Here is a 26,514-nt window from a genome sequence, read left to right on the forward strand (position 1 = left end):
CGCCTAGCAAGGATGACTGTGCAGTGAAATCCGTTCTCTTCAAGAGCTCCACCAGCACCAGGACTAGTGGGACCCAATGTGCTAGCTAGATGACTCGACCGGGTTGAAGTCGATTTGCGTATGCTCAAAGAATTTGAGACGAGTAGTCCAGAACCGAGTACAGTGGAGAGGAATTCTTGATATGGCTAAAGTCACCACGGCTCTATGCTGGTAGAACTGAACTGAATTGACGACCAGCAGTCGAAGCAGCTTCTGTTCCTTCATGACTACAGAGCCTCTTTCATGATTTAGTCGAAATTGTAAATATACATATTATTGGCAAAAGTTATGCTTAACATTAATGTTAAAGTACAATTAAATTTCGAAAGTTATTTCATGATAAGTGTTCTCCAGTGCAATACTTTCCGAATCATATCACACTCGCACTTTTCATCTGCAATAGCACATGAAACCTTCTGATGAGTGTGGGAAAAGAGTTAACTCGAGCCATGCATCTGACATCTGACACTGGTACAGTAAACATCACAGTCTAGTTTCGTATGGCATAGCTAGAACAGCTTCGCTTGATAAATTATAATTTCAGTAAGTATATATCAACCGAGTCCGAAGACCAAAGGAAATGACACTCTTTGCACTATTTCAGGCAACCACTAAACATTGGCGACTATAAGTGGAAAGGGATGCCGTAGCTCCCCGTATCGCCGACTCCTGACAGACCCCTGAGCGGTGTCGGCAAGAATGAATTTCCCAAGTGGGAAAAGGGAGTGATACCCACCCGCTTTTCCGCCTGTGCACAATTTTCATTTCTGCAGTAATGTTTGCAGTTTTGCTTGTGGAAAAGCCGGCAAAAGGAACGATTCTAGCGGAGGGCTCGCGAAGCAGCTAGTTAGGTTCATTCCATCGCATTTCCTCCCACTGAGCTCGGAAGGGCTGTGTGTTATACTCCAGAGACTAACGACTTGCGCTTCGGGCGGTGACAAGGTACGATGGAATGGGTTGGTAATGTAACCTACTTAATTTGAAATGTAGAGTAGAAAGAATTATTTCAACGCTAGAGACTTAGAGCTGTCGGACGTTCAAATGGAGAGCGAAGCTATTTTATCTGTTTTCAGCGCTTTCTTTCAAATTAAATTATTGATATATCAATTAGCATCGGACAGATTTAGATTGATGTTGGAGAATTATTCAGATTACCTGTTAGGTACTTGTCATGCAATATAACTCTTTATTAAGTAGATTGACTTGAATGTCAAATGAGACGGTGGAATGGAGTAGAAAAAAAAATTAAATCAAACTAAAATTGAATTGACTTACATAGCACATCGAGTCGCATATCCACCGTGACCGGATCACCAACGTTATTATCTGCCGTACATTGATACACTCCTGCCTGCTGCCGCTCCACGCGCTCCAGGGTCAGGATTGGTCCTTCGCCAATTTTGGCCGCCGACTTACCAGCGCCACTCTGCAAGTGAAGTGGTTGAAAACAATCTTAAAATTATATCCCAGACATTGCAAACATTCGATATTGACACTAACCCGCTTCGTCCAGTAAATGGATGGAACCGGATTGCCGGATGCCTTGCACTCTAGAGTTACTGCTCCACCTTTTCGGGCTGTCAGCTGCCCGCTAGGTGGTATCGCCCGGACACTGGGTGGAACTGGAAAGATGATAGAAATGAAGGAAAGTTTTCATTAGTTTGTGGTTAACCAATAGAGTGGATTGTAACTGGCACCAAGTGAGGTTTCAAAAGGTTTCGATTATTGCTGAGTTTTATTTTAATGAAAGAAAATTCTTAAAAGATAAGCTTAGACTATAGTAAACGTCTACTGTTTCAATGTTCTTTCAGCGGTAACGATTTGAGTCCAGTATTCTAGAACATGCAGCCCTTCAATTTATTAAGTTAAAGATCTGGCTAGCATTCCACATGAACCTGCGGAAGTATTACAAGTTGCAGCTTACTACTTACTCGTATCTAAGGTTATAGCCCGTCTTCGTATTAGTACATGCAGTACGAAACGAAATGCTCCAGGTTCATTTCATTAAAATTTTCATATGCTTGGTAGACCACGTTGGTATTGGCAGCATAAGTTTAGCCTCAACAGAAGAAAACTCGTACAGCATTTCGACTCGCACGTGCTCCTTCCATCCTGTAGATCAAGCACAAAAGTGGTAATCGCACAAATTATGGCTTACAAAGCGTAATCGTTCCTCAGGGTAATCGGTCAAGTTAAAAAGAACATCCCAAACTAGCATTGCTAGCAATGGCTGTCCTCCGGTGGAAAAGCTGCTGGTGCCCAGACACAGAAAGTGGACGAAACATTCTCTGTGAATGGTTAGACCAATGCAGCAAAAAGGGGTACAATAAAAAACAGTATTAGATATAAAGCTAATCCTTTTCCTGCAACCCCTTGCTGCTCTGCCTCCGGCGATTCGTCTGACCCAAACGGTATCACCATAGGCTGCTCCAATTTAGAATTGATTGCTGATTGCAGCTTGGTCCTTTCGACGAGCCCTTCCGGAGTAGTACTATGTCATGAAGCGGCCAGAACTGTAATTATTTTCCCAACTGGTAGGTACACAAACCACGTGCCGCATTGGAGCAGCCAAATACGTAGTGCCAATCCTCAATTACGTCGTCACCATCCACAGACCACCGGACCGCCGCTTGTGGGAACGATGTTAAATGCTGTGTGCTATTTACAAAAGTGTACAAATGAAAGAAATTGCTGTTTCTTTGACCGTCACAAATTCTACTTCCAGTCAGCTTTCGACCACCATCGGATCAGCCAGAAAGTAAGGGTTAAAAAAGTAGACGGAATACTTCGGTTTCCTATCTCTCTATGTATATATGTGGCACATATACATGACACACATACATACAAGGCAGAACAAGAATTCTGATGGCAGATAGAGAAGATTCAGTTCGTGCAACTAGACACCGCAGATGTATTTTTTCGTCCATTCGAATCATATCTCGCACTAGCAGCGCAAAAACTTTGCAGCATAGTATATACCTACCAACAAGTATAGAAAAATATTTCATTTCCTGTCTGTTGTTGGCCGATGGGCCGCCGTACACGTGCTGCTTTTGATAATTTATAAACTTCAAACTCACATCCGGCTTGCTCTCTTTATTGAAACACCTCTTGCTAGGAGAGAAACAGTTCTGCAGCACCGGTTGCGCTTAGTTGGTTCAAAAAAAGTGCAACATAGAGATTTTGTCAGCTTAGGAAAAGTTTTCTTAACCACTTTGGTCCGAAACAATGCAAGCTTATTTATTCACTATGTTTCAACATAGTTTCAACCTATTTAAAAAAGCACTTTAACATGCGGAGGAATTGTATTGGCACTGATGAAACAGAGCAACATCATTATCAGTTTTTTGCGAATTGTATCTTATATAGACCAAGTCAAGATGATGACACCAATCAGATTTGCAGTCTTTGTTTACATAATAGACGTAGTTTATGGGACAAGATATTTTGTTCCAGCAAAGATTTAGTTGTTTAACAGCTTGTCATCCCGTACAATACACCCAAATCCAGGACTGTCACGCAATTTGTAAAAATGCGCGGCTACAAATCTTGCTCGTTTACTGTGGCACTCAAGGGTGCCACACGGCAGTCACCTTGGACCATTATTATTCGTACTTTACACGTACAAATTGCCTGATGCTAAATTCCATGCAATTATACTGATTTATGCAGATAATGTGAAATTTTTTTCTCATCAAGTCTGTGTCAAGTGACTATAATCAAACAAAAAAAAAAAAGAATTAAAGATGCTTTCGCAAATGAGGCTGGCAAATGAGTGAATATGTGTAAATATGTGTTTACTAACTCCTATCCGTACCTCCACGTGGTGCCGGCTAGGGTATGGGACAGGGGCCGGGCCATCCCAAGGAACAATTCCAAGTTTTATTACATTCGTATAGTGGTTTTCATGACCAATTTAATAAAACAGCTAATAAAACTATGAGCTCCATCAGAACTTTCTGATGACCGCTATAAAACTGCTTTCTGACCAAGTGGCCCACTTCTCAGAATGTTAATGCTATAAGAATCAGGTTATAAGCTCAAATAGTCGAATCACGCTCTGCTGAAAGCTGCAATAAAACCGGTTAAGTTTTCGCTGCTTGACAGCCATCGCCATAATTTAAAAAAGTTTTTCGCTTTTCTTGCAAAAGCTAAATAATTTCGCTAGGTTTGTCAACTTGAAAATATATCCGTGAGCAGAAAAGTTTAAATTTTACTGACAGATCATTCTGAACGATTTGGTTTATAGTGATCAGAATAAAATGTCCCATAGAATATTTATTAAATTTTAAGCAATTTCGTTGGTTTGCAGCAAGTGCGCATTTGATTTCATCGTGCATATTGATATGATTGGTCGATAAAATCAGCGAACCACTGAAATTTTGCAATTTTCGAAAACTGGTTGTTTTAACAAAATGAAAATATTCAGTTAGTCAATCTCAATTTCTAGCAAAATCATTTTAGTTGCTCCCTCTGACAGGAAAACCGATTGATAATAACTTTCTTTCTGCAAAACACTTTGTTTTGATGAATTTTTGTTTTCGAGCTTAACAAAATATTAGAATATGGCAATATGGCTTCGCATAAAAAAATGATTTTGGTTTTGAACTTTGGTATTCCTCATAATAGCAGCAAAAAACTGTTTGGTCAGGGTGTTACCGTTTTAATAGCTCTATAAAACTAACAGATTTATTGCGGTTTGACAAGTAGCCGCGATAAGATCAATTTTGATTGGTGCTCCATTTTGTATTGCTACGCCAGACTTATGGTAAGTTAGAAGAGACGTGGTGTAGCCAACAAGTTTTAACGTGGTAATATAAGCAACCCCAATAAATTTGCTTTATTAACAGTTTTATTATGGTTTTCTAGCTAGCTATAAGTGTGTTTGGACTCGTATCCTCTTGGTATTGCGCAATATCACAATAAACCCAGAGGTAATGATTAATACCGCAATAAAACCTTTATAAAATTCAAGTAAAACCAAGTGGCTTTAGAATTGTTGGCGGTTGGCGCCGAACTGCACATTTAGGCAAAAATTGAGCCACGGGGCCTGACCCTACCGTGAGAGTCGGCAAATCAGTAGCCCCTAAGTCAAGGTCTAACTCCGTGCCGATGACTGAATGGCTGGAGGGGTGAAAACATGCCAGTCGCGAACGGAGTGCTTTGGGTATCTTGCACCTACTGTGCCATGCGGGGCTCTGGTACGGTCGATCTTTGCTGTCCTTTGCGTCTCGTGGGAACAACATAGGAGTCCTATTCCATTTCTTTTATGGAGATTACGTCAAGTGCGTTCTGGCCAACATTATTGGCATCGCTTACAATTTTCTGTCTGATTTGTGTTGGAGATTATTTGTGCATATACTCCGCTACGTATTATCGATGGGTATTGGAAACCAGAACTTTGCTGTTTTCAGCAAAACTGGCATGACAAATCCTCGTTTGATGCCCAGGGCATGCATATTGTTGTATACACTCTTAAATGAGTTTACCCGTAAACTGGTCGGATTTAGCTAAAACTTGGTTAAAACTACTCAAAATGCCCTTAAAGTGTACAAACTCCGATTTTGAGTAGTTTTGATCATTTGAGTAGTAGGTAGAATCATTTGAGAAGTCAATAAGTGCATGCCTTATCTCTGAATTGACTACTCGCGATATTTGTGCAGTCACAGTAGAACTCGTCGAGGATGATGTTCTTGGGCGCTATGTCTACTGTTCTGCATACTTACCACGTGACGAACCGTTTCTCAGCGTCGATTTCAGAAATGTGGTGAGATTCTGCCAATCAAATGGGCTTCCGTTCATTGTACGCAGTGCCAATGCCCATCACATCATTTGGAGCAGCTCGGATATCAACCTGAGAGGCTCTGATTTGATGGAATATTTGAGTACTACTAATCTAGGAATACTCAAAGTTGGAAGTTGTCCAACTTTCATACGAGCTGGTAGAGAGAAGGTGTTAGATATAGCACTTTGCTCTAACAGGATCAGTCATGAGTTGGCATAATGGCATGTTTCAAATGAGACACCAATATCTGATCATTGCTTTATATATTTTGATCATTTGGGTGTTTCCTTGAACGCTGCAATATTTCGCAATCCGAGATTTTCCGACTGGGAACTCTTTCAGGAGGAACTGGCGACGAAATTTCGAGGTTTCGAACGGACGATTGAGTCATCGGTCGACTTGGATGTGGCTGTAGAAGTCACAACATCTTTAATTGCGGAAGCTTATGAAGTAGCTTGCCCGCTAAAAACTATTAAAGCGACTTGAGGAACACCATGGTGGAACTTTCATCTCGCGGAACTAAAGAAACAATGCAGGAGAGCCTGGAATAGACGTCGTAGGGATGGCGTGGAGCGTTTCAAGCAGGCCCGGAAAGCCTATGCAAAGGCTCAACGATCTTCAGCACGCACGCACGCACTGGCACAGGTTCTGCAGCAACGTTTCCAGTTCCGGCGAGGCAAGTCGACTTAATAACATACTGTCAAAATCAAAAGATTATCAAGTTAATAACATTCGAAGTTCGAACGGCGAATACTGTTCGAATGACAATGAAATCTTAGAATGTCTCTTTTATAGTCACTTTCCAAGATATGTGGAACCTGAAGTTCGAAACAATCCGGAAATCATTTTAGGTGGCTTAGACTCATGGGCTTTTGCTCGGAGACTTGTCACAACTGAAGCGATTGAGTGGGCCTTGAATAGCTTCTCGCTATACAAATCTCCTGGAACAGATGGAATATATCCTTTCCTACTGCAGAAAGCACAATTGCGTCATACGATCTTTGGATCCTACGTCCTAAATGAATCGGATTTTAGGCAACTAAAATTACGAGACATTTTGATGTTTCTTACCGAAAGCGGTATTGAGTTATAGGCTCTTATTTATCATGAGTAGACCCACCAGGGGTCTGATTGGTTTGATGGGGAATGCCAGCAAGCGGTGGAGGGGAAAAACTGCTTGGGAAAATTAGCGCCAAAAGGAGGACAGAGATCGTGAAGAACTTGAGCAACTATTACGAGCTAATGACACGCGCAAGTTTTATGAGAAGGTGAACCAAACTCGGAATACACCGAAACCTAACATATGTAGGGACGAGGGGGCGGGGGAATCTAATCACAAACGAATGCGAGGTGGTCGACAGATGGAAGCAGTTCTTCGATGAACACCTCAATGGCGAAGTCGCAGAAGGAGGCGGAACGGAAATTAACCCAGGAGCGTCCATGGAAGATAGTAATGTCCTAGCACCTGATCTCCAAGAAGTCAAACGAGAAATCGGGCTACTGAAGACCAACAAAGCCGCTGGGAAGGACCGCCTACCGTCAGGGCTTAATCCACATGGCGGAGAAACGCTAGCAAAGGCTCTACACTGGGTTATTTCGTGGATTTGTGAGGAGGAAAAGTTACCGGAGGAATGGATGGAAAGAGTGGTTTGTCCCATCTACAGCTGCAACTATCGCAGTACTACGCTGTTAAACGCCGCCTACAAGGTACTCTCTCAGATCCTGTTACGCCGGTTATCACCGATAGCACAAGATTTCGTAGGGAAATATCAGGCGGGTTTCATGGGGGCTCGCGCAACTACGGACCAAAGTTTTACTATCCGACAGATCTTGCAGAAATGTCGGGAGTACAACGTGCCCACGCATCACATCTTTATTGATTTCAAAGCAGCATACGATATAGTCGATCGAGACAAGCTATGGCAGATAGTGCACGAACACGGTTTTCCGGACAAACTGACGCGACTAATCAGAGTTACATTGGATCGAGTGATGTGTTTCGTACGCATCTCTGGGCTGGGACACTCTCGAATCCCTTCGAGACGCGACGAGGATTGAGACAAGGTGGCGGTTTATCCTGCATGCTGTTCAACACCGCTTTTGAGGGGGTGATCCGACGAGCGGGCATCGAAACGAGAGGCACGATTTTTACCAAGGGTAGCCAACTTCTAGGCTTTGCAGATGACTCCGGTATCATAGCCAGGAACTTTGCGACGGCGGAGGCAATCTACGCCAGACTGAAAGCGGAGTCTAGGAGAATTGGGCTAAAAATAAATGCGTCGAAGACCAAATACATGAAAGGAAGAGGCTCAAAGGAAACAAACGCGCGTCTTCCACGGACGGTAACCGTTGACGAACTAGAAGTGGTAGAGGAGTTCGTCTATTTGGGATCACTGGTGACCGCGGACAACAACACTAGTAAGGAGATCCAGCGGCGCATCCAAGCGGGAAATCGGGCCTACTTGGCCCTTCGTAAAACGCTACGATCAGGAAGCGTACGCCGCCGCACGAAGCTAACAATGTACAAAACCCTTATTAGACCGGTAGTTTTTTATGGACTTGAAGCCGTGACGCTGCTCACGGAGGACATACGCGTCCTTGCCGTGTTTGAGCGTGTTTGCTGCGGACGATATTTGGCGGAGTACAAACTGAAAGCGGAGAGTGGCGGAGGCGTATGAATCACGAGCTACAGGCACTGCTTGCGGAGACTCCTATCGTACATCTAGCGAAAGTTAGCAGGCTACGGTGGGCCGGACACGTCGTAAGGATGCCGGACGACAGTGCGACGAAAACAGTCCTCTTCAACAACCCCACCGGTACCAGGAACAGGGGGGCCCAACGTGCACGATAGCTCGACCAGGTCAAAAGCGATTTGCGACTTCTGAGACGACTAGGAAATTGGCGACGAGTGGCCCAATACCGAGTTGACTGGAGACGAGTGCTTGAAACAGCACGAGCCACCCCGGCTCTATGCTGAAGAAGAAGAAAAAGAAGAAGGCCCCTCAGGGGATGTACTATTGATAAGTTAGTTACCAAGGATTGCAGTATCCCCTCGGAGGTACAAAAATAACTGTTTTGATGGTGTTACAGTAGTCCTCGAGAAGGGCTTCGTCCAGTTCACCTGCTTCCGGCAGCGCAGTTTCGAGTGTGTGCCCATAGTTTGCAGCTACATCTGGTTGCTTCAGACGCGCGATGCTTAACCGATGCTTGCGTCGGTACCGAATGTTGTTCACGACGGAGAGTTTTGGGCGCATCTTAACTATCACTAGGTGGTGGTCCGAGCCAACGTTAGCGCTTCGATAGGATCTGACATCGATGATGTCTGAGAAGTGCGAAAAGTCGAACAAACGTGTCTGATTTGGTGACCTCCGAATGTGCTTGTGTAAGAGTCTATGCTGGAAGATTGTACTACATATGGCCATGTTCTTGGAGGCGGCAAAGTCGGTAAGTCTTATGCATTTTCTGCAGCGTTTTTCCGTGATGCAATTTGATGTCGGACACCCTTTAACGGGAATTTTTGATTTTTTTATTTAGAAAAATCTAGGAAATAGCAAAAAAACATACCTGTACTGCTTGCTATTTCGGGTTTAATCTAACCATACCAGTACTGTGATGATGAAACAAGCAGAAAATTTACGGAAGCATGATATGAAAATTCTTTCCGTTCTCGTGTACGCTCTACCGACATCGCTTTGTAGTCCTTGTGCGGTTTTCAACATGCATCCTTTGTTTTCGCCAAGTACTTTCTTTATTACGATGTTATGAAGTATGTTTCCGAACCGCGAGCATACATATTTTGTTAAACTGAACAGCAAAGTTTATATATTCAATCGAAACGGTATAAACAGAGCGCGTGTTATTAAGTACAATGTCTGAACAGTCAACGCTGTGGTCGTTGTGGATGGATTTTGAGAATGCTATTTTAAGTATTTAGTAAAATGTATAACCACAATTAATTATATCTGAGGCATTAAATTTTTGTATTTTTGCCTATGCCGATTTTTGTACCAATGTTGCATTATACGAGACTTTAATAAACGAAAATATATTAAAATATTGGATCATTTATAATATAATATATAATATTGGAATTATTTCGAATAGCAAACATCTTGAATAAAGCTGAAAATAAATTAAAGCTACCCGGTACGGTTCTACGTGTGTAACACTTTGCTGTAAATAAATGACGGCAGTGGAAAACCTTTGAGCATTACACACATGGTAACGTTGCTTTCCGTCGTCATTTTCTCGCTTGCTTTGGCCGACTCCTCAAATACCTACATGGCAACGCCAACGGAAGAAGGATAAAGACGAAGCACATCAGTTACGACCCAGCGAAGTTTTGTAACGAGTGACACCCGCATACACTTGGACTCGCCGGAATGTTTCCGTCGATGTCGGTGCTGCGTGATGTCAGCGATGCAAGTGTGCGCATTAAATGAGTGAGCGTCGTGACGTTTATTTCGCGCTGTTAGAAGTTGCGAAAGCAAAATCTTTTGATATTCACGTATGGCTGCGTACCTGGGAAACTTCTTCATAAATTGTTCGCTCGGTTAAAGGACTGCAGCCTGAATGAATGGAGGTGCCATCATCCGAAAGCAAAGAGCCGTGAGGCGTTAAAGCTAGGTTAAATTGAATGCAAACATCGTCTTAGGTAGTTTTTAGGTCTTAGGTACCATTAATGGGTGCTACTCACTGTGATTGGGTTTATAATAATAACCAACAAAATCATAACTTTTGCACTTATTAGTAATCTGTGAATTGTACTAAATTCATTTCTTAACATTTTCTGGTCACGAGGACGAATAATTCTTTTTTCAACTTCACAGTACGTGGCGAGTCCGGTCAGTGACTAAGATAAAAGAATTAAGGTCCAGACACAATGCACGCGGATTTTACTACGTTGCGGAAATTTGACAGAACACCCATGGAAAAACTGTCAAGTTGCCGCAGCGTAGTAAAATCCTTATGCATTGTGTCTGGGCCTTTACTGTGTCAGAATCAAAGTAAGTAATGTACATATACGTCACTTCTGCTGCTATCTTGCTGCATGATCAGATCAGATGAAATGCTTACACAAACGTTTTTCGTGCTTTTTCCTATATTAATTACCTCGATCTGTCATCACGTCTAATTGTTCAACATCAATCTTCGTTCCACCTATATCAGTGCTGATGCTTCCTGTAGGAGTTTCATCCCATTCCACATGATGGTCTTGTATTTTTTCATCGTTTGTCTGGCAACATAACTCATTTCAATCGTTATTTTAGAGCCAACATATATCTACGATATCTACCTGTTAGAGTGACTCAATCCGTTTCACACATCAGTTGGGGAAATTTACTCCCAGCAATATGGCAGCCTGCCAATAATTTGTAATGACCATAATGTAAGTTTTTTATATTCAATGATAGTCCATTATTATACCAGCCTGTAGTATGGTGCTGTAGAATTTGCATTAGCTATCCTAAGACTATAGAGAACGATAAGTAAATGATATATTTTCCAATTACCCTGTTGATTTTTTACAAATGCTTTTAGCGCAGGATTCTGAAGTTGTTCCGGTTGTGGAGGTACAGTTTGGGTCAACTAAATTGATAAAAAGACATTGATATTATGAATTGTGGAAATATTGACCTCCCAGTTGGCTTCGAGGTATGATGCTGGCATAATAAGCCAGCCGTCGTATGTTCGAATCTCGGCTGCGAGAGGCTGTTGGAATCATTAGGATCGTAGCAACTTGCCCTGCAATTGTCCTGTATTCTAACAGCTGCGAAGTCTGTCGTATAATAAACAGAAGGTCAAGTTTCGATAACGGAATGTAGCACCTAGGCTTTGCCTTTTTAGAAATATTGAAGTTAATCAAATCGAAGAGATATTTTTAGAGAGCAACGGTAAAATTTCCTATATTAATCCCAAAATAACGGTAAAGAATGACCAACTTTGTTCTTCCTCTTTTTACTGGTACACCCACCATTAGTCTTCTATGGACGGTAAATGGCTGCATAAAGCGCACCGTGGGAACCTTGTGGTCTGTTCAGCTATAAAATAGATTCCACGGAGGTCCTCAGCAACTCCCATGCTACCTTCTCGTGGTACCATTCGGAATACGTTTCCTGGTGAAAATCGAAATACCGGTGGAAACTAGGGTCGTATGCGGGCAGGTAGGAAGCACTCTTGCGAATGCTGAGTGTAAACTCTCAGCCTGCGAATGACGGATCTCGGTAGAAGCATGTTCGAATGAATCTGAAGAAGAGAGTCCTTGAATTCGTTGATCTGTTCCAATATAATGCGGAGCGTTGTGATATGATCTACACATGATCGGCTAGCACGAAATCTAGTATGCTGCCGCCGGAGAGTAGCGTCGATCTTCTCCTGGATCCGGTTGAGGATTACCTTACAGAGTACTTTGAGAGTAATACAGAGCAACGTCCACGCCAGTTACCGCATTCAGTTAGGTCTCCTTTCTTAGGGCCTTTGACCAATATGCCCTGCATCCAGTCCACCGGAAAAGTTGTGGTTTCCCATATTTTGCTGAAAATCTGATGCATCATCTGGGCTGACAAAGATGGGTCAGCTTTGAGAATTTCGGCTGAAAAACAGTCTATCCCTGGCGCTCTATTGAACTTCAAACTCTTGATGGCTGCTACAATTTCATCCAGTGATGGTGCTTCCGAGTTGACACGATTAATTCGACGAACTGCAGGCGTCATACGCTGCTGGTTTTGTTGGTCTGTGACATTTGAAACTCGGTAGAGTTGTTCAAAATGGTCAGTCCATCGCTTAAGCAGTTCTGTACGGTCAGTCAGTAGCTGTCCAGCTCTGTCCTTTAGTGACATCTTTGTATTCATCCTAACATCCAGAAATATCCTACAACAAACGGATATCACCATTGGCGGCGTCGGTGTTCATACCTAAGGCAGGCAATAAAAAATCCACTCGAAGAATCATCAACGAAGACTATCACGTATCTTTCAGAGCTAGAGTGAAACGACCCTTGATTACGGGGCGGGTAAAGGAACTACGAGTAACTCTTTCGAAGTGATGATAATCCTGTTCTCCGACAATGCGCTGTTCAGCATCGGTCATGTGTTCAACAACCGCACAGACATTTCAACGCAGAAATTTGAAGATGTTGCTGGAAAAGGGAAGTTTAAGTACCAATACAAACATCCGGTTGCTGGTGTAATAATGTTTGGTTTGGTGGCATCCAACGGTTTAAAAATGCCACTTTTCAAGCAACAATGTGAGTTTTATTGTACTCTTATGGCGGTTTTCATGACCAAATTTGGTCTTAAATGCCATTATAAGAGTATAATAAAACCAAAATTGGTACTTGGGTTGTTTTTATTAATGCTGGTGTTTAAATTAATACCGAAGTTTTTATCGGTATTTTGAAAGATCAGGTGCTTCTCTGGGTGTAGATCAACTGCTCTGAGAATCAACACGTTGTCCTACAACAATATGAAGCACCATGTCAAATGGCAGATCGGACCTAACGATGGCTCATGGAAAACGTGGAGTTTTAGTCGCGAGACTTCAAGCCCCATTCCGGACCTTTGGTCGTTGAATTACTCAATTGGAGAGAATATTGAGGCAAAAACTTGCTCAACTGTGAAGACCTTGAAGTCTGTCATAACGCGCACATAGCAGTCGATGTCGAAGGACTATCTTCGAAAGGTGTGTTCTAGCTTCCGGTGTCTTGAGAACGTTATTGAAATAAATGAATTACATATCGAGTAAATTTGTTTGAAAAGACCTAATAAAGACAAACTGAACTCGATATTGGCAACAAAATACAACTGTCGCATAGCTGTTGTGAACGATTAATGAACAGTGATTTGTAAATCGAATATCATTTTTGTATAAAGGTAAGTTCCCAAGTCAGACATATTAGTAACTCTCGTAAGCGTGCCACCCTCAATTTGCCTTGCGTATTATGACAAGGCTGGCGAAGCATGATTCCTCCATCTAATCCGGCCCATGCCAGCTAGTGTCCAGTTCCGCGACAACCCAGTGCTCGTCAGATCTCGCACCACCTCGCTCGCTGTGCCCCTCTTAGTCTGCTGTCTACTGGATTCGTTACGAAAACAATTTTTACAGAATAGTTCTCCGGTATTCTAGTAACATGTCCTGCCCAACGTATCCGTCTAGCTTTAACCACTTTCTGAATACTGCGTTCGCCGTAGAGACGCGCGAGCTCGTGATTCATTCTTCGCCTCCATACACCGTTCTCTTGCATGCCGCCAAACATGGTTCTTAGAATCCGCCATTTGAAAATTCCGAGTACTCGTAGGTCCTCTTCTAGCAATATCCACGTTTCGTTTCGTAGAGTTCAACACTTTGTGCAGGGACTCAGATTGTTTGACCGCAAGTGTTTGTGGAGTCCGTACTAGGCCCGATTTCCGCTAATAATACGCATTTTAATCTCACGACTGATATTGTTGTCCCCTGTTGCCAGTGAGCCAAGGTATACAAAGTCGAGGACTACCTCAAAGTCATCTCCATCGATTACCACCTCGGTCTCGCCCACCAGTATATACGTCGTTTTTGACGTATTTATTTTCAAAGCAATCTTCTCTGCTTCGCGTATCATTTAGTCTGGTTTACGGATCTTTCACCGTCTCAAATGTTCTGACGACAGCATCCACGTCGTCAGCAAAGCAGATAAATTTTTGTAGCGTTATCGTGCCCCGAATTTCGATCGCTGCTCGTCTTACAATACCTTCAAGCGCAATGTTGAGTAGCAGGCAGGAAAGGCCATCTCCTTGTCGAAGTCCTTTGCGAGATTCGAATGGGTCCGACAATCCAGCCGGGATTCTCACATAGCACTGGATCTCATTCATTGTAGCCATGGTAAGTCTAGTAAGCTTACCCGAAAAGCCGTTTTCGTTCAGAATTTTCATATCTCTTGTCGGTTTACACTATCACATGCGGCTTTGAAATCAATAAACAGGTAATGCCTGTTGGGGATTCGGAATTCGTGGCACATTTGCAGGATCTGCCGCAGGGTGAAAATTTGGTCCATTGTAGACCGACCCTCAATGAAGCCGGCCTGAAAACTTTCCACAAATCTATTGGCTATTGGTGATAGACGATGAAAGATAACCTGGGACAGCATTTTGTAGGTGGCATTCTGGATAGTGATCTCAACTTCCCCGGGTTTTAATTAGTTCCGTTCCTATACCATCCTTTCCCGCTGCTTTGTTGTTCTTCAGCCGCTGGATAACTTCTTTGACTTCCCTTATCGATTGGAGTGGCACATTTCCGTTGCTTACTACACCAGTGAGTTTCCTCCACTATCATGGTATTCCGCGTGCGCGCCATTCAGGTGTTCATGGTAGTGCTGCTTCCACCTTTCGATCACCGCACGGTCGTCAGTTGAGAATTGAGATACCTCCATTTTAACCTCTGCACATTTCGTCCCGCCTATGCAAGATTCGTTGAGTTTCTGATAGATCTTCCATCACCACCATTAATGCGGGAATTCAATAGAATTGGCCGAACAATATGGTGGAACGTGATCATCTGGCATTTTTCCACATTAATAATCAGTTTATTTCTTTGGCGCCGCCCAGTTAGCTTCGAGGTACGATACTGGTCTAACAAGCCAGTCGTCATATGTTCGAATCTTGGCTAGGCGGTGCTTGCTAGATAGAGTCAGTAGGATCGTTACACTGGCCCTGTGAGTTTCCTGTACTCTAACAGCCGGCTGCGTAGTCTGTCGATAAAGACGGTATAAGCCCACGGCTTTTTTGACGTAGGACTACATTTTTGTTTACTATACTGGGACTGGGTAGCATTTTGTTAAAACGAAAATAGAAGTGTAACGTTTGAATGAAAGATTTCAAATGCTAATAAACTAAACTGCTGAATGAAACTGAACAATTTATATGTCGTTGGATAGATAAAATTACAAGCAATTTTAAGGAGGGCATAAGAGGGGGGGCGGGGGCTCCTTTACAAATGAAACACAAATTTCCTCAAAACTTGAGAACTAATCAAGCAAATGGAACCAAATTTGGCATGTGGGGGTTTCGGAAGGCGGAAGGCGGAAGGCAGGATTTCTTTCTAATTTTCTATTTCTTCTAAGGGGGGGGGGGGGGGGGCTTCCATACAAATGAAACGCAAAGTTCCTCATAACTCTAAAACTAATCAAGCAAATGGAAACAAATTTGGCATGTGGGCGTTTTTGGAAGCATGAATTTATTTTATGATGGTTTGAAACCCCTCACTCCTGTGGGAGGATAAGGACTCTCATACAAATAAAACAGAAATTTTTGCGTATGTGCCATATTTTCTGCTATGTAACAAGCGATAAGCTGTGAAAGTAAACTAGTTAAACCTTCTCGAAGCAAAAGATAGTGAATCTAAAAGAGTAGGACATTCGAATGGCACGTCATATTCAGGATCTTCAAGATGAAAAAGAGACCTAGAACTGTTGTTAGCTCTCTTTTTCATCTACTCTCACTAGAGTTCACTCAAAAAAGAGCTGTCATAAATAGTATGTGAATACATCGAGCAGTCTTGCAATGCCATGATAAAAAAATATCGATAAGATGTTGAAAATGACAATTTTCAAGAGACGATTTTGCCCCGAAGAAACTAAGGGATACTAATGAATTTACGAGGATGTGGAAGGCAAAATGTTACCCTTTCATATGTTTATCATCTTTTCTACCACTATTGACCACTTTCCGAGATATTGTGGTATGAAAAAGCACTATTTTTCATCAAAAAAGTCATAAAACCTGCATAAAACTTCAAGATTTTATTATGACACTTTCAGCAAAATGGTGTGTTTTTAAAATATAAGCAACTTTCTAGAACATAGTGGGCCTTCAAAATATCATCAAAAAGAGTAAAGTGTATTTTTTTAGTTTTAAGGTGTTGATCATACAAAACATACTGTAGACCGTTTGTTTAAAGAGATAGAGCCAAAGTATCTTCGACAAAATTTCTCTAAATTATTTTTTCTACAACTTTGCTAAAGAACATATTTTGTTTTCTCGAATAATTAAAAAAATAATATTTTTATCTCCCTTTAGGGTGGATTAATCAAAAATTTATTCCTGTCGAAAGTTGGCTTTAATGATATACAACAACTTTGCTAATAAGAGTGTAGCTTTTTATCGCGTTTTCCCTTTGAAAATGCTGAGGTTCGCGTTTTACGCATTTTAAACCACTGTGAAATGGCTCTTTTAAAGGCCTAGTTAAAGTAAGATTATTGAAACATATCAAGCTACGCATAAACATATTCAATACAATAATCTGTGGGCTGGTCATTCATTACCATTTCAACCTTTATGATGCACACAAGTGGGTTTTAAAAGAAATCTCTATGTCTCAAAGGTTGCAGGCGTTGTACTTATGAAACCCCGTCCACGTATTTTCAAAGCCACCACTGCATTCGATGAAGAATTGAATCTGAATATTTCGCTCTTTTCTTTTCAACATTCACTCAAACAATGGCACTCACAGATTCTTATAAACATACATATGCCATAAATGCAGTTTACATTAGTCTTTGATCTGATTATCTGATATAGTCCTACGTCACCCTTTCGTACAACCCTTAGAGCTGTATATCTTGTAGTTTTTTTATTTCTACAGCACCTCTCCGTAAATGTTACTATGTGCCGAGTTTTGTAGACACTAACAATTCTCTAGCGTGCGCACTGTTACATGCAGCTTGAAATCATCTGCATAAACTAACTCGAAACTCCCATCCAGAGCCAGAGCAATATCGTTAAAGAAAAAAAAAACAAACAACAGCGGCCTGAGTTTGCTGCCTTGTGGCACTTCGGGTTTCTTTGCGAAACATTATGACTCATATCTATTTATTTATTTCGTCAACCGATGTAGACTAGTATAATGCATATACAGTTTCTTATATAGAAGTCTTATAATTAGATGGTGATTAAAAAGTGTTCTTATTCCTTTGTTTCGTTATCTACGCGTTATGATTACGTATTGAATTAAAGTGATGTTTAAGTCTATGCCGAGACATTGTAAAGTCAATGGTTTCGCAGTATTGATTGTACGCTGCCATCATACGATTTAGTGGACCGAATTTTGCATAATTAGTACGATAATGGCTTATGGCAAATAAATTTCGATTACGAAGTTGCCGGGTAGGTGTATAAAAGTTCAGTTTTGATAAAAGTGTTGCTGAGTCAATACGGTGCGAAACGATATCGTTTACAAATGAGACCATTGCATAAATACGACGCTCTTTTAATGATTGTATATTTATAAGCATGCAGCGTGCTTCGTATGATGGAAGAGGAAATGCTGTCCAACCTAATTTACGAAGAGCATATAAGAGAAATTGTTTTTGTACTGATTCTATTCTTTCTTCGTGCGTGATTGAAAAAGGAGACCATACAATACTGCAGTATTCCAGTATTGACCTCACATAAGCAATATATAGTGTTTTGATGGTGTATGGATCTGAAAAATTATAGCTAAAGCGTTTAATAAAACCTAGCATGTTGTTTGCTCTGTGTATTATTGTGTTATAATGGTCGATGAAAGTTAGTTTGGAGTCTAAGATAATTCCTAAATCCCTAACTTTTTCACATTTTTCTACTATTTGATTTCCTAATATGATTGATATTTCCGGTGTAATTCTTTTTCTGCTAAATGATATAAGGTTGCACTTTTTTACATTAAGTTCTAATAAGCTTTTTTTACACCATATGTAGAATATGTGTATTTCGTTCTGGAATACATTGATGTCTTCTTCATTTCTTATTTCCAAAAAGAGCTTCATATCGTCGGCATATATTAGCACTTTAAGTTCCTTGAGAATGAAGGAAATGTCGTTTACATACAAGATAAAAAGAAGAAGTCCCAAATGAGAGCCTTGAGGAACACCAGAAGTGACTTGAATTGGATTCGAGGTCTTTCCGTTAAATTTAATTATTTGTTGGCGATTAGTTAAATACGATTCAAGCCATTTCAGGAGCCCTGGCTCAATTCCAATTTTTTGCAATTTGAAAAGCAGCATTGGTATGTCAATTCGATCAAATGCCTTGCTAAAGTCCGTATAGAGTGCTTCTACATGGTTTCCATTATCCATTGCATTCAGTGAGTGGTCTATGAATTCCAGTAAATTTGTCGTAGTCGAACGTCCTTTGAAGAAACCGTGTTGCATTTCTGTAATTCTGTTTTTAATTTGAAGGAATAGTTTTTCATTGATAATAGCTTCAAAAAGTTTTGGAATGCAAGAGATAATGGCAATACCACGATAATTACGTACGTCAGATTTCCGGCCCGATTTAAAGATAGGCACCAGAAATGAGCTTTTCCATATTTTTGGAAAGATTCCGGATTTTAGTGATAAGTTAAAAAGCCAAAACAGAGGAGCAGTGAACTCTATTGCAAGATTTTTTATGAATACTGGAGGGATTCCGTCAGGCCCAGGACCTTTTGAGGCATCCACATTTTTCAAAGCCTGCAAAATATCCTGAGCCTGAAGTTGGTTAACGCCAATATCCATTGAAGAATCCGGAAAAAATGCAAAATAGTCGCGATCGCGATCTTCTTCAGAAAATGTTGTATAGATTTCTTGAAAAAATTTTGCAAAAAGCTTACAAATATTTTCCGAGCTATCCCCAACATTTTCATCAAGATGCATTATGGATGGAAAATTGTCAGATTTTAGTTTAGTTTTCACGTAATTAAAGAAGTTTTTAGGACTGGACTTTATTTCAAGTTCAATTTTTGAATTGTACTCTTCAAACGCATTGCTGATTGCAAAATTTAGCTGGTTGCATACGTCCAAATATCTTGCTAAATTTTCAGTACTGGCATGTTTTTTATAATTTTTATGGGCCTTTTGTTTGCGATTTTTCAAGTTCTTAATCTTACTGTTATACCAGACTGGACTTTTTGTATTTTTGTGACGTCTTCTTTTCTTTAACGGTATGTTCTGTATCATTACTTCTAATAAAATTTTATAGAATGTGTCTACAGCAACTTCGACATTTTCTTCATTCTTGAGAATAAGTTGCCAATTAACACAGTTTAATCTACGTCTAATGTTTTCATAGTTTGCCTTTTCGTATTCAAAAACTTCTTCGAACTCGCAATCGTTGGGTCTAAGGTATTTGTGTATAAATAAAGAATATTCAATTGCTGTGTGAAACGCCTCATTTTTCCATAGTGGATTTAATGATTCAGTCACACAGAAGTCTTCATAAATGTTCGTAAGCAAAAAATCTAGATAGCAATTTTGTTGGTTTTTAATATGGTTAATTTGGTTCAGCCCCAAATTGGCAGTTTTGTCGAAAATAAACTGCAGTGTTTCATTCTCCCCAACGATTGGGAGTAAGATGCATTCATTTTCAGAGTCTGGAATGAAGTCAGCATGGCGTTGATTGAAGTCTCCATAAATGTGAACTTTAACCTCGGGAGGCAGTTGTGATAGAATGTGTTCGGCAATTTGGAAAAATGCTTCGTAAGTTGTTTTATGAGCTTGGTCTGGAGGAAAATACACCGAAAGCTAAAAAATTAAGCTAAAAAATTTCAATTTAAACCGTAGCAACGACGAAACAACATGTTCGATGGAACCTTTCCATAGGAAACCTTGCATTATTTTTCATCGAAGCACAAAGCTCAGAAGCACTTGGAAGGCCAGAGAACAAGCAACTTTTAAATCGTATAAACGTGATCGAAGCTTCTTAACTATACGTTGTGGAAAGTAAGCTCATCACATGCATGCATGCGGAAAAAATCGATACTTTCTGTATATTGCTTCCTGGCACATTTCGTACACTTTGCCCGCTTCGCCCTGTGTGTCTCGCAGACTCACACATCCTGCCGCAACCGTTCATTGTAGCGTGCTATTAATTGTGGCAAGGGTCAACCGCCACAGCCACCCGCATCACTTGCGGAACGAGCTTAGAATTAGCAGCAGCATCTGTTCGGGACGCACTGTACGAGGGTCTGGTTTCTCAGAAAGCTGCCATCATCATGGTAGGTCGGGATGGTGGGGGAAAGCTACCGGCTGCCTTGGGCCGCTACTCGGTGGGATGCGGTGGATGCATCTGTAAAATTTCTTCGCTTCATAAGCTGCTCTACTTTAGGATTCTGGGTTTACCACATTTCTACCATGATTTCCTTCGTTTGGAACTGCCAGCGACAGGCATTGGCTCTATGCATAACTGCTAACAGTAGGTTGGTATGTTTATATGCATTTTCCTCCCAGCTTTCGTTCCTCGGCAGTCCTTATGTGCTGCACGGTACAGTAATTTGATGGAATCGGTGCAGCAGTGCAAAACAGGGCAGGCCGGATTCGGCGTTGAACAGACAAAGTGTTGCTTCCTCCTATTCGGTCCGGCAGTCAGTGGCAGAACTGGAATATGTCCTCCAGTCGAGGTAATAAAAAGCATAAAATATTGTGTGACTCTGTTTATTGCAAACCATTATCACTCCTATGCTGCGGGAAGTGTATACGGACAAATCATGGGGGGAAAAGAGCTAGGTAGGGATTCGAATGGGGCTCTTAGGATTTGCTGCCGTATGGCATGCAGTATACGTCACGTGACTGATATGGAACCGAAACTGCATTATTGGCGGGGTAGGCACGGGTCGGTGTCAGATAGTTGACCGTTATGTCAAGTTAATCAAGTGATTGGATGGTGTTGTTATTAAATGCACATAGCATGTAATGCTATAAATTTGACATACAAATATTAATTATTTTTCAATATTGGCTCAAATATCAATGTAGATGACGTGAAAAATTATCGCCATTGCCGGGGTTGTTGTTTAATTTAATTAAAGCTAATGCTATTTTTTGATGCAGTGCATCAAACAAGCTTGAAAATAAATTCCATGGGTGTGATGGGTTTTGCCTAGAGTTCCCAGTTACATATGTGTCATTTTGACACTTCAGTACTCCATTAATTAAAAGTTAGATTCCAGAGCAATTAACTTGTAGATAGGTTTAATTAACAGAAACCGGTTGAATTAGTTGATTTATTGGTAAAAACTCGATATGACACTATTGAAAATAAAAGCTTATTCCTTTCAAGAAGACGTTGAACGAGTGATTTCGTAATTAATTATTTATAAGAGAGTGTAGGATGAAGCAAAAAACCTTTTAGAACTGGATGGGTGGATTGGATTTGATTTGGTGTGAAAAATAATGTCAACTAGTGTAATGAAAACATCCGGGAATACGAATACGGTACCATTTTTCAGTGATTTTCTGCAGAATCCGAACACTGCAAAATGCAGGCTCTACGCTTAAACAACTTTAATCACTGCAATAAGGGCCTCCTACTTCCGGGCTTATCAAATTAACGTATACAAAATATATTCTCTGTTGTGGTTGTAGTATATTAGTTCGCAATAGTTTGACAATGACAAGGGCTTTCGGTTTCCAGTGAAGCGTTTTTAATTTCACAAGTGTTGTTAATATTTTCCTATTCTACACAATAGTTTACCCCGTTGTTTCGGTTAGTTTTTTCGATAAGGGAGGACACACGTACGCGTTTTTCTATATGGGAGAAAAATATTTGGTTTCCATGGATCTGCAATGCGATTGTTTTCAGCTCACAATAAGAGGATATTTTATTATCGGTTGAAACAGCAGCAAAAAACATACGCACCCGCAAGCGTGGAACTGATATGGTAACGTTTTTCGTTTGTTTTATTTTTTTATCGTCCCTGTTACGTTGTTCAACTTCAAAAGGGATCTATTTTCAGTCACAAGGGCTCTCACTCGACTCATTCGTAGGTTGTTCGATCCTGACCGCTTAAAGCAACCATTCAAGAGCTCTTGCGTGTCCTCCACGAGCATCGGAGTTTGGTGTGACTCCGAACGACAGCGGTTGAAGTTTTCGGTTGATGTTTACATTTTTATGACTTTGCTGAAACGGTTTTTACCGTACTCTGAATTTAATTTCAAATGAGAGGGTTATTACCCTAAATGCACAAATAAAATCTTTTTTATGTTGTGTATCTAATTTCAAAATTAAAGCATGCCATATTGTTGAGCATGCCCCGTTGAATCATTTCGAATCACATTTGAACAAATTCATCACTCGCTGATTACTTTACTATTACTTCCATTACGTTTTCGGTGATAATCCGCTTATTGAATCAGTGCCGAATTTAGGAGCAGTCTCCACGTTTGTCGGTCTTGGGTTGTCGCTTCTGCTCCTGCTCCAATCGCTCCTCAAACCAGCTGCTCTAGGATCCTCGTCAACAGCACTTATCCAACGGATACGGGGTCTGCTTCGAGGTCGACGGCCTTTGTCGGGTTCTGTGCTGAATGTTATTTTTGCTGGTCTCTCATCCGCCAGCCTTGCTATATGGCCAGCCCACTGTACCGCACCGTGTTTTAGTTGCCTCACAAATTCGCATCTTTGTATTCTTGGTAGATTTCGTGATTCATGTGCCTACACCACACTCCTTCTTCTAATATGTCCCCAAGAATTGATCGCAGGATCTTACGCTCAAAAGCGCCACGAGCTCGTCGGCTTCTTTCTTTCAACGTCCACGCTTCGTAACCTTAGCGTTACCTCGCGGTAATTAGCATCTTATAAAGCGCGAATTTCGAACGGAGTTGCACACTATGAGAGCTCAGCTGACTATATAATCCGTAAAATAACCTGTTGGCAGCCGCTATCCACCTTTTTACAGATATGATACTGGCTTTTGGTCAATATTTGCATACGTTCTGTCTTGAAGATGAAGGGATATCCTTCGAAACGTCAACATTAAACGAAATATAAATACGAAAACCAATACGTGACCAAAAGTCAGTATCATATCTATAACAAAACCAACGGTCGTTTTTATTATCATCTACCTTTTTACTTCATCGCTTACATCGTTATCGCCTGTCACTAACGTACCAAGGTAAACAAATTCGTCTTTCACTTTAAATATATCTCCATTTATCACCACCGCAGTTCCAACAACCGAAGGGCTATCGCGCTTGCTACCGGCTACCATGTTCTTTGTTTTAGTAGAAGTTATGATAAGCCCTATCCTCACAGCTTCCTCTTTAAGATGTGCGCACGTCTCTTCCATAGCTCTGCGGTTAACACCGATGATATTCTTGCGCAAACCATAGAAGCATGTTCAAGCATAATCCGCTACAGCTCATTTCGGTTAACTGAATTATACGCCGCCTTGAAGTCTACAAGTTAATAGTGGAACTGCATGTTGAATTCCCGTAATTTATCGAAGATTGCGCAAGGTGAACATTTGGTTCATCGTGGAACGTCCCTTTCGAAAACTGCCATTAAAGGTTTACTGCATCGGACTTAGTCGTACGTAACAGGATGCGATATAGACTTTTGTATGCAGAATTGATGAGAGTAATGCTTTGACGGTTGCTGCATTCGGTTCGATGACCTTTTTTGTAAATAGGGTATATAAGACCTTTGACCCAGTCGACTGCAGTCTATAGGTAGTTCCTCTTTAGTCAATACCTTTAGTATAACTTGGTGGATTGCACAATACAGCTGTTCGCTCACGACTTTTAGAAATTCGGCGGTGATGCCGTCCCCAGCTAGCACCAACTCGTATATCAATGTACGAAAATTATCGTAAATATCTCCTAACAAACTCGTAATCGTAACTAAAGCTGGATAAAGTGGGATCAAGTTGATTTTTTGTCGTATATAATGATAATGACTGACATACATACGATTTTCAGCACAAAATCGTAGAGTAGTACGGAGCGACTCGCGCTTAATCGGATATTATCGTATATAAATACTTATATAGTCGTAACGCTCAAAATTATTCGTAATCACGTATATCGCCTCCAAAATAGTACGGATATGCCAATTTTGCGCATGAAATACGATTTATTTAGTATGTATATCTGCAGGTAATGCTGATTTTTACCTATTTTATTCCTCTGAAAATGCTAACTGGGTCCTTTCCAGCTGCTTTATACCCTTGTCCGGAATTGGTGGATCCACCGCTTGTCCATCCCCCTCAATCATTATACTGTTTCTGTTGACAGTTTCATCTTGTTTACCATTCAACAGTACATCGAAATGTTGTTTCCAACGACTGGACTGCTCCGATCTTTCAGTAATCAGGTCCTCTTCTTTCTTGTATCACATGATAATAGTTGGCACGATCCGATTCCTTATTTCGTTGATAAAGAAGCTTCTCGTTTCGTGCCTTTCGAGGCAATTCTTCGTCTCCGCAAGAACGCGATGTCAGTGCAGGCGTTTCTTACGATAGTGAAATCTCTTTTTAGCAGCTCTAGCATCGCGGTATCTCTCCCTGGTCGGGCGTGCCACAGTTGCAACCAACATATCTCGGGTACTTTTTCATTTCGCCGTAAGTGTCAATGAGAGATTCTCTTTGGTGTCCCTCTCTTCCGATTATTACGGCGACATAAATGCAATTCAAAGAAAAATTTTTCAACCTTTATCTAACTAGTAACGCCAGCAACCGATTCATGCCCAGCTGATGATGATTAAAGTACATTTGCTTCGCCGTAATAAGCAGAAGAGAGGAGACACGAAGAGAACCTCTCATCGTCACTTACGTCGAAATGAAAAAGTACTCGAGATATGAGTCTTGGTTCGATTCCTCTCGTCAGTCACTCGTTTGTACTCTGCGTCGAATCAAATCACTGGAAGAGGCTGCAGCACTAGTATCCAACACGTCTCGCGCTGTAGTACTCATTGCATCGTGGATGTGCTTCCACTGCTCGTTCAAGTTCTTTCCAAGTTGTTGTCCGATCTGCAGTTTTCCGAGAGTATTCTGCAGCTACTCCTTCCACTAAAATCCGCTAAGTGACCGTCGTATCTTCCTCGTTAGTCTCGATTTGAATGTTGCGTGAATGTTGATTATTACGAGATAGTGGTCCGTGTCGACGTTTGGAAGGACCAGGAAGTATCGCACGTCTGCTGTATCAGAAAAGTACCGGCTATCACCCAGAACGCGGTCGATCTGCGATCAGCGGGTGTTTCCAGATATTCTTCCGAATGTTCCGTCGTGCAAAATAGGTTCTGCAGACAGCCATTGCTCTGGCTGCACCAAAATGACACGCTTCATTTGTTTTCCATGGAATACGAATCCGACTCCATACTCTGCTTTACTGTTGCCACTCTGTAGTAGATGTGATACTTGAAGGTTGTGCCCGCAATGAGATTTACTGTCCCGAAGTCGCGTTCTTCCGTCTTCGACCATCGCACAAAACGGCTGCAGCATCGACCTTCGTCTTCTGCGGCTCTCTTGCTAGGCTGTCCGCGCGTACTAGTTCCAGTAGAGTACTGACATTCCCAGTACCGAGTTAGCCAATCATGGTTTTCTTTTTTAGTTCGCTTGGGTCCATACCGCCAACAACAAGAGTCAGCAGGCCACAGGCGAGCATTAACCCAAAGCAGTGAAGAAGAAAAATATTAGTGTAAAGTACCCCGTCCATGTTCGGAAGGCACCACGCGCTATCTCAAAAACAATTTACGAGAAGCCGATTTTTCGGTATGAATCGACTGACTCCGTGAAAAACGCACAAACCCTCGAGAAAATATAACGACGACGAAAAAAGAAAAAATAACGCAGCATCAGTGTGTTTTAGTGCCGGTGTGTGCTTAAGGGGGCGTTCGCATCCCTGCCGCAAAACTCCAGCCCGGTGACTGCAGCCTCCATAGTGGACCAGCAGCATCAACCGCAAAGGCATCGTCCTTAGTCCTCACCAT

The 26,514-nt window shown here is 41.4% G+C and overlaps 1 protein-coding gene across 1 annotated transcript in view; it reads right to left on the reverse strand.

Annotated features, from left to right (window-relative positions):
• The window catches only part of LOC128745717 (hemicentin-2), a 131,108-nt gene that overhangs the window by 68,141 nt on the left and 36,453 nt on the right, over nt 1–26,514 (reverse strand). Inside the window, exons 3-4 of the mRNA XM_053842796.1 lie at nt 1,540–1,661; nt 1,315–1,465 (exon numbers count right to left, since the gene is read on the reverse strand). Coding sequence (XP_053698771.1) covers nt 1,315–1,465; nt 1,540–1,661 — 273 coding nt within the window. The remainder of the gene's footprint in view (nt 1–1,314; nt 1,466–1,539; nt 1,662–26,514) is intronic.

The sequence above is a fragment of the Sabethes cyaneus genome, chromosome 1 (assembly GCF_943734655.1).
Source record: "Sabethes cyaneus chromosome 1, idSabCyanKW18_F2, whole genome shotgun sequence".
Lineage (NCBI taxonomy): Eukaryota > Metazoa > Arthropoda > Insecta > Diptera > Culicidae > Sabethes > Sabethes cyaneus.